Source organism: Lolium perenne, chromosome 7, assembly GCF_019359855.2.
Source record: "Lolium perenne isolate Kyuss_39 chromosome 7, Kyuss_2.0, whole genome shotgun sequence".
NCBI lineage: Eukaryota > Viridiplantae > Streptophyta > Magnoliopsida > Poales > Poaceae > Lolium > Lolium perenne.
The window spans coordinates 167099405-167108478 of NC_067250.2; the positions used below are offsets into that span (position 1 = coordinate 167099405).

The 9074-nt window shown below is 48.1% G+C and overlaps 1 protein-coding gene across 1 annotated transcript; it reads right to left on the reverse strand.

Annotated features, from left to right (window-relative positions):
* Positions 1-2267: 2267 nt before the first annotated feature.
* LOC127303844 (probable ubiquitin-conjugating enzyme E2 23) lies at positions 2268-6605 on the reverse strand. The gene is made up of 4 exons (XM_071823553.1): positions 5139-6605; positions 4382-5023; positions 4244-4288; positions 2268-3178 (listed from the first exon to the last, which is right to left on the reverse strand). The coding sequence occupies exons 1-4, from the start codon at positions 6537-6539 to the stop codon at positions 2393-2395; spliced, it is 2874 nt and encodes a 957-aa protein (XP_071679654.1). The 5' UTR covers positions 6540-6605; the 3' UTR covers positions 2268-2392.
* Between the last annotated feature and the right edge of the window lie 2469 nt (positions 6606-9074).

Below are 9074 nucleotides of genomic sequence, written 5' to 3' on the forward strand. Positions count from 1 at the left end.
ATGTCCAAGATGCCGTCACGCACGCCGATCCCATAGGGACGGTGATAAAATGAACTTGATGTTCTACATTATTTGGATTCAATCTAAGCTAACCCTAATCCTAGCCGGCCAGCTCCCTTATATGAGGAGGTAGCTGGGGCGCCCCACTAGGTGGCTGACCTGGTTTGGTTTGGACAGGCCCAAAACCAAACCCAACACAAATTTAACCCTAATTGGCCCACCACATGACGTGGGTACATTATTCCCTAATAATAATACTACGATACAATACTGGTACAACCTTAGACTTAATCATCGTATCAAGGGTTGTCCTAGTGAACCAAGCTGCCTGGATGTCCTCATCATCAGATGATACGGGTCGTTGGCCCGATCTTTCACGATGCACCACCTCGATCCAATGGAACCGATAATTATCCCAATCACGTGTGCGATACACGTAACCTGAAGATGGGGAACGCCAATCCGGCGAGCAACTCGACGAAGAACGCCGAATCTCAAGCAGAATAGACACGTCAAGCTCGATAACCCTCGACAGTACGAGGACCTTCTCGCACGCACGATCACCCTTGACAGACTCAAGAACTACCACGCATTTATTGATGGATAACTGGACGAACGTCCAAGACGCCGTCACGCACGCCGATCCCATAGGGACGGTGATAACATGAACTTGATGTTCTACATTATTTGGATTCAACCTAAGCTAACCCTAACCCTAGCCGGCCAGCTCCCTTATATGAGGGGGTAGCTAGGGGGCCCCACTAGGTGGGCTGACCTGGTTTGGTTTGGATAGACACAAAACCAAACGCAACACTAATTTAACTCTAATTGGCCCACCACATGATGTGGCTACATTATTCCCTAATAATAATACTACGATACAATGTACAACCTTAGACTTAATCATCGTATTTTCCTAGTGTACCTCATCAGAAAGAAAGAGTTCACCTATCCAAATAACAAAGAAACCAGACTTAAATGATCATGTATTAACGGTTAAATTAGCTAAAGGGATGGGATATAACTATTACTGGTGGGTGTATAGAAACCGCCAACCGCACGGGATCACGCACCATCAGTACAAGATTAATTGGACGGTAGTAGAATTGAATGACCCCTACATTAGTTCTCAACTAGAACTAGCAAATTCCTAAAAGTTCAGAGATGGTCCATTTAGGAAAAATAACACTATGAACAGGCGAGAGACAGTGTAAGTGTGTAAGTGTAACTCCAGGTGACTATAGACTGACTGAAATTTGGAAAAACATGTTCAACTCCTGGTGTAAGTTTTTAATACACATAACTTTTAAAAAAATTGTCTTTGTCTCCAAAGGTTCAATGATCTCTTCGTTTTAATAAAATCAAAAGGCGTATAGCTTTAAAAAAATCATGAAAATAAATGTGGACATAGTTAATTAATGATGAAAAACATCAAAAAAGCATATATATAAGCTTTCAAGCATGCGAACTTTTAGTGTGAAATTCTTTGCACCGTAGTTTACACAAAAGTGATAAATTCTAACAAAATTTGGAGATTTAAAAATAACATACTCAAATCCATCGTTGGAGTAGCTTAGTGACATAGGCATCCCCGATGGGCCTGCCGAAGATAGTACCCGGAGTTTACTGAAGGCTCATCACCCGAATTTTATGGAGCCCGGAAGCCCATTAAAGCATCGACTATGGCAAGTAGAGATAGATTAGGAATAAAGACTTGTAATTCTACGGGACGGACTCAAAGAGCCTCCCGACAATTGTTACTTGCGTAATACGAAACTCTCGGCTCCGCCTCCTAAATAAGGGGGAGTCGAGGGACAAAGAAATGATCAATCTCATTGTCAACTCAACCCTAGTTTTTATCAGTCGAGCACCTTTTCGGCTGAAACCTTCGAGATCTACTTGCCCTCTACTTCCGTGAAACGCAAGTCTACAACTTTAGGCATTGACAAGTTAATACCTTGTCACTTAGAATACAAAAAACTAAACTAATATTTCACACGCTTGTAGGATAAGTTATTGGCTACGTCTTGAGTTTTTTTTTCAACTTTATCTAAAACTCGTAAGTATGTTTTATATAAAAAAAACAACGGATTCACTAGTGACTGTGAGCTAAAAAAAAATCTCCACCCTAACTTTAACATTGATAGTAGAACCCGGTCCTGGTGGCTTGAATTTTTTTTTGACAGCTTACTTTTGGAAAGAGATAGTGCAACGGTGTATTATATTATGCTGATAGAAAAATATTATTGGAATAGATTACAAGGAGAATACAAAAGTTGCATGGCACTAAATTTCGGAACTTGCTGTTATGAGCAGGCCAGAGATGGTGCATGCAACTACAGGTAGGCTGACTGAAATTTGAAGTGCCCGAGAAGCTCCGTATGAGTAGCAGCTAGCGAGCACACAGCCGTCCGTCATCTGGGCCGACGAGCATGTCCCGCAGCCCGTGGAGGTGGTCGCAGTCGCACCCCTCAGCTCCAATCTCTGCCAACGCCGTCAGGAGCCTCGGCACCACGTTCGCGAGCGCCAGCCTTAAGCCGGCCGAGCAGCGGCGCCCCTCCTCCTTGCTTCCCTCCGTGGCACGCGCATCGCTGTCGAGCGTGCCAACTATGCATCCTCTCAGGTACGCCTCACATGCTCTGAGCACGAACCTTCCCCGGCGATGGAAGTGGTCCTGCACCAACTCCTCGAATCCCTGCGGCGGTCGGCGAAGTAGGTGGAGTATGCTCCGAAGGGTGAGCAGGTATGCGTTCTCGGTGTACGGCAGCGCGTTGCGGAGGCCCTCGGGCCTGCCCACCAGAGCCTCGTAGCCGGCCTCGTTGAAGAAGGGCTTGTCGTTAAGGATAAGGCCCTGGATGGAGACGACAACCTGAAGGAGGGTCGAAGTCGTCGGCAGCCACACCTCGGAGCCCTCACCACCGAAGGTGTTCAGCAGGCTGAGGCACACTGTGCCGGAGCCGTAGAGGTTGGGGTTGAGTTGGAGACCGAAGGAGTGGTAGTACACAAGCGGCGGCACGGCGGGGTAGGACGGCGGGAGGTGCATGTCGAAGAAAAAGAGCCCGTCTTGGTAAGGCGTCCCGCTCGCACCCACCATCACCGCCCGAACAAGGTCCATGCGGTCCTCGAAGGCGCGGATGTAAATTGTGTCTGGTAAGTTATTCTCCAGTATTTTCCATTCCTTATGCACAGGGCCGGCCCTGGCATGCCAGGGCCCCGGTGCAAGACAAAAAAAAAAGGGCCCTATACAGAAGCAATAGAGATGGTTTTTATATTTAATTTAGTAGAAACATAATTATTTAACATAATTCTTCTTAAGTTCTCAAAGAAATACTCATGATCTTATCGGTGATAATGTTCAATCACAAAATATCTACTCATGATCTTATTACATTTCAGCTTAAATTTGTGCTTGCACTCCACATGTATGGTAAATAAAATTTTATAATCAATAGATAAGCTCAACATGCAATGACTTCAGATTTGATGAGCCAAGCAAAAAACCATATATTTCTTTGAAAACTCCAAATTCCTTGAATCTAATTTCTTTAATGAAGTATTTGCACACAGACACAAATACAAGCACAAGATGAATTAGAACATGCAAGTAAAAGTTGAAACAAATGCACCTCGAGCCAGGATGCTGCTCCGATCGCTGCCCCCCGGCTTGCCGGCGGGCCCGCCGCCGGTCCCCTCTGTGTGCGGCTGCCGATTCCTCTAATCCTCTTGTCCCTCTCAAGCATATAAGGATTGAGGAATGATGAATGGGGAAGAAGTGGAGAAACCGAATCGAATTAGATGAACAAGAACAAACTAATCTAGAAAAATATATAGAAATGGATGTACGTTAATCTGGGAGGGATTTCCGTTGAATTAATGAATCATGATCTCCTCCATTATTCCCTCTAGAACGGCTAGAAATCTCAAGATGAGAGAGCCCCATCATCGTTGCCTCGGCGGTGATTGGGCGGGGAACAGAAAAATGAGAGGGAGAGGAGAAGACGATTTACTACTACGATGCTAGACTGAGTTAATGCGGCCGACTGTATTTTCTTTATCGATGCACATGAATACAGTTAAGACTCCAAACGTGGGCTGATTTTGACTTCATAACTTTTTTTCCAACCGAGCCAAGCAGCTAGCTGGACCGTGCCATGTATCAGTATACGTAACATTCCTGGGCGAGGGCCCCTAGCGAGCGGAGGCCCCGTGCGGTTGCACTGGTTGCACAGGCTCAGGGCCGGGCCTGCTTATGCACTGCCTTGACCCACTTCTTTCCGCCATTGCTTCCCTGCATTGGGAAAAGAATTGACCAGTTGTGTTATGTTGTGATGCTCCATTGCGCATAGAGATTCACAATTTTGGGGGAAAAAAATGAAATTACCTGGTCCAGGTTGTCAATGTAATGGTGATCCGGAGGGCTTTGCGTGACATCGAAATGTGGGAAGCGGAACTGATCTTCATCACCGGTGGCATCTGCAATGCTTCTACCCTTCGCGGCAGAATCATCATCGTCGTCGTCGCTGGTCGCGGAAGCAGCAGCCGTGGCGTGAATGGCATCACCATTGTTTGTGTCATCATGGCCAACGGTTAAGAGCGCTGGCGCTCCCACATTGGCCGTTGCTGCAGCTAATGTTGAGCTTGAAGACGACGACGACGACGACAACCTGTCTGTTGGCCGATACCTCATGGCTTGCGCCAACACTACGCCCGCCAATCGGAGCACATACTGGACAATAGCACCCAGCCTGCTTGTTCTCGTCACTGCAGCGCCGTCTTCGTCCCTCAAATCAATGCCCGGGGAATCAGTGCCATTTTCATCCACCAAGTGATCGTTTTCATCCGCCGAATCAGTGCCATCTTCATCCACCGAGTCATCGTCGTCTTCATCCGCCGAACCATCCTCACCTTCCTCATCTTGAAGCCCGTCGAAGCCGCCATCTTCCTCCTCCCAGTCGGTGCCCATTTCAGCATGTAGTACCGAGTAGTACTTCCCATTTACGACGCTGATCTCATGGGGCAACACCTGGAGCATAGTCGAAGAGAACAGATGAGCAATTATCGAATTTTAGTGAAGAGTGCGCTGGGCAGTAGGTAATTAACTAGTTATAGAAGACGCAATGAACTAGAGCCATACATACCATTGACGTGCCGCCGTCGCCCCACTTGACTTGGACACGGCCGTCACGAAGGTCAACAACACGGCCGACCCATGAAAGATCGGTAGCGGCCATCTTTCTGCCCAGTGACGGCGCTTGTACTCCCGTGATTGTGGCTTGGGCACATCCGGCCGCCGATGGCAGCACTCGAACGACGACTTGTCCGTAGAAAACAAGGGGGTCTCGTCGCAAGGCCAGATCGTACACGCTCGCGGTGCAGTCCTCTCTGCCCTCGTCGGGGTTCGACGCCTGCTTGAACCACGACACGGCCACCGACTGGTCCTCGAAATTCACACTTCGGATAAGGCCGACACGCCCCGTCTGTCCACCAGCTTCGTCTATGACGGCCTTGTCGACAACGTAGAGCTCGGGGAAGAACTCGTGCACGCTCGTGATGTAGAAGTGCGTCAGGGACGTGGACGGCGCCCCACTCTGCCTCGTGCCGTCCTGCCAAAGCACGTCGGCGGTGGTGCTGGTGTTGGCGACGCTCAGGGGCTGCTCGAACGCCGCGCGTCTCCTCTGTTCCCGCCGTGTCCGCCTCTCCCCAATACGGAAAACGAGCTTCTTCCTTGCTTCGCCGGAGGATGATGACCGGTCCTGTTTATCAAGTGCGCCAACCAACGGCTGATGATCATTGCCAACGTCGGATGGAGATGGAGACGAAGACGAACATGCCTCCTTGTCTCTAACGAAGCAGCGATCACCTATACCCCAGTCGGACTCGGCGGAGCAGAAGAAGGTTAGGTTGTTAGGGTGTTGGTAGGCTGCCGGAGGAGCAAACGCCTGGATGAGCTGCTGGTCAGTGCCGCAGTGCGGCGACGCGATCCAGTAGACGAGGACTCCGGCCATCTCCACCTTGCTGATGGTGCCCACCTTGTGGCTGGGCTTCCAGTAACCATTGAGCCACCGGCAGTCCTTGAAGATGCCCGCTGGCGAGGCACCAATTCCCGTGACACGCTGCCCAGGGTAGAAGCGCGTATTCATCCCCAAGCGAAAAGGATGCCTTCCATCTGCCTCGACCGGTCGTAACTTCTTCGACCGCGCATCGCCGATGAACTTGCAGACAGCACCGTCGTCGAACAGCACGTTCAAGTTGGCGGACACCTCGACAACCCGGCCGAGCCACGAACCGGACACGGACACGACGAAATCGCCAAGGCTCAACTCTATGACGCGTCGCAGACGATCCGGCGACACTCCACTCATGACCACTGCAGCTGGCTCTCCGTCGCTGAGCTTCACAAGGTCGAGAGAGGTGTTGACTCCTGTGACGATGCCGACCCGGCCGGCCGACACGACGAACTCGCCATCGCACAAGTAGCCCCTGTCGACGACGGTGATGTCGCCTGCCTCCGCGGTCTTCAACGTGCCGTCCACCAGCATAATCCTGAACGTGCCTATGGGGAGAGAAGGGTAGGAGGAGCGGGCGGCGCCCGGGACCTGGACCACGCAGCCATGGAAGCCAGGACCATCGCCTTTAGACTCGACCCTCACAAGGTCCAGTAGATTAATCTCCCTAGGTCCCACGGCATCCTCGGCGACGACGTCCATGACAACTTGCCTACCTAAAGAGACGAGGTCCGCCTATCTGTTCCTCACTTCCTCTTGCCCGACCGCCGGCGCAATGAAATCGATGATGCTGATTATCTGACGCAGGTATGTTCTTTTTGAGGGATTTAAGCTACATAGGCTGTCTATATTTATATCTACGCATGGTTGCCATGGAGTTTGAGTCCATGTCGGACTCTAAAACTGATCGAGACAAAACGGTACTCGTCGTGGAACCGGAATCTGAGTTAATTTGCCACCGACTCGGACTACACCACTGCGGCCCGTTGTAATATTTGACCAAACACTTAAAGAAAATATTAATAACATCGATAATCAATACTGTAAAATCTATAGCTCCATCCTGAAAAGCATGTCGCGAATTTGTCTAATTTTGTTTTTGCGAAACACAGTACGACCTAGACAAAATACCTACATACACTCATCTCTACGAACGCGCGCACTGTTTCTTTATGAGCACAGCCAAAAGATCGAGTTTGAGAAACTGATTCGGTAGGTCTTGAGATTGATGAAGTCACCACGAGCGTCTCATTATCGACATGAATGTCGCCTCCCACACTAAAAATATTTTGTCTTTCTACGAGACGTCAAAGCGTTAAACCCGACGTTTGATCCGTGGTGTGATGGAGTCCAGCTACCCTCCTATAACCATTCAGCCACAAGTTGCTCACAAATTTTGTCTAAACTAGCAAAAATGCTCGTGCGTTGCAACGGGAAAGAAAAATTGTGTTTCAACGATGCACATAGTGAGATTGCATTGATTCTATTATCACCTCGCCGTTTTGCCAAATATGTATGGCCAATCCGCCGAATTCAACGGAACTCTCTATCCATACGATTTCCGCCTTGTATTTGAATTGCATGCTTAATATTAAGTTTTCAAAAGAAAAGAATTGTTAAATAAAAATATGTAATTTAATTAAGCATATTTTATGTGATCTGTGAGCTTGAGTAAACTTGAACCAAGATTCGAGTCCATAACTACATTCAACACATGTAAAAGGGAAACTATATCTAGAACCATGTAACCATATTTACCTTCCTGTTGGGTCCAATGATCCTGGACTTGCGGCCTTCTTCCTCCCGTAGATGACCATGGTCAGCTCATAATCTACATTGACGCTGCCGCAAAAAATAGCCACATGTAATTTTCTGTGTAACTAACATTTTAGCACAATATGGTCAAACAATTAGTACATATAACTTGTATTCTTATCTTACCTTTTTTCTCACTTATTCTTTTTGTGCATGCTTCTGATTAAATTATGTTTGCCTACAAACCGAACACTGTAAGAGTATATGAACCCAACTGCACTCATATGTGCATCTCTGACTTCTGAAAAACAAGCAAGAAAAATCTCTTTCTTTTCTAGGTGATTCGACTCTAACCAATCCATTGGATTGCTCGTGAATTCAGCTAGTTGTGAGTAGTAGAATTTAGCGAGTAATAGGAAACTACAAAATTAAGAAGCTCAAATTGACCCAGTCTATCTCTATCTATCACTTTCTAGATATTTATCTTGAACCCACCAAAAGAATAAAAAAGAAAGTAGCAGTAGCAGCATCTCCGATCGAAAAAAATACTGCTAGAACCTAATGCAAGTCTACCATGTGTACTCATTCTATGAAAGTAATCCATCCATCTGCCATGTATAGAGAATACATAGAAATTAAGTTCAGTGTACCCCATCAATTTGGTTGCGACTTCACAATTTTGGTGATCTTCGGATCCACAGGCCTCTTTTCTGTTCATGTCGATCCTCTCTGCTCTCATGTGCAGAGAATACATCCAAACAAAGAAAATATTGCAGCTTAGATCGACCCTCCCCAACCTTGATCAATAGCACTACACGTCTACACGACGTGTCTGCTCTCTGGAAAAAATAGCTCAAACACACCCAGCCGATCGCCCTTTTGTGCTCCTGCTCATGTCCAGATGCCCAAGTCCATTCCAAGAAAAAGATTGATCGTTTCTGGATTAGCGTCTGGCGTCAGCTTACCGTGATAATAAAAAATATGTCCCGTAAACCTCATTGAGAGTTGCTGCTAACTGCAGTACGGCCCAAACAAACTGCCTCCAAAGGCTATCACTGGAAGGAAAATAAAACATGATGCCTTGCCTCTAGCAGCCTTATCGACGGGAATCCATGACGGCGGCCGCTGCTGGCAACCTCTGTTTCTCCTTCGCTCCAAGCTCTGCCTCCGGCCACTCCTCACTCAAGCCAGCCCACACCAGCGACCCCACTCCGCGTCGGCAGCCTCTGTTTCTCCTCCGCCCCAAGCTCTGCCTCCGGCCACTCCTCACGCAAGCCGGCCCGCGCCAGCAGCCACCGTTTCTCCTCTGCCGAT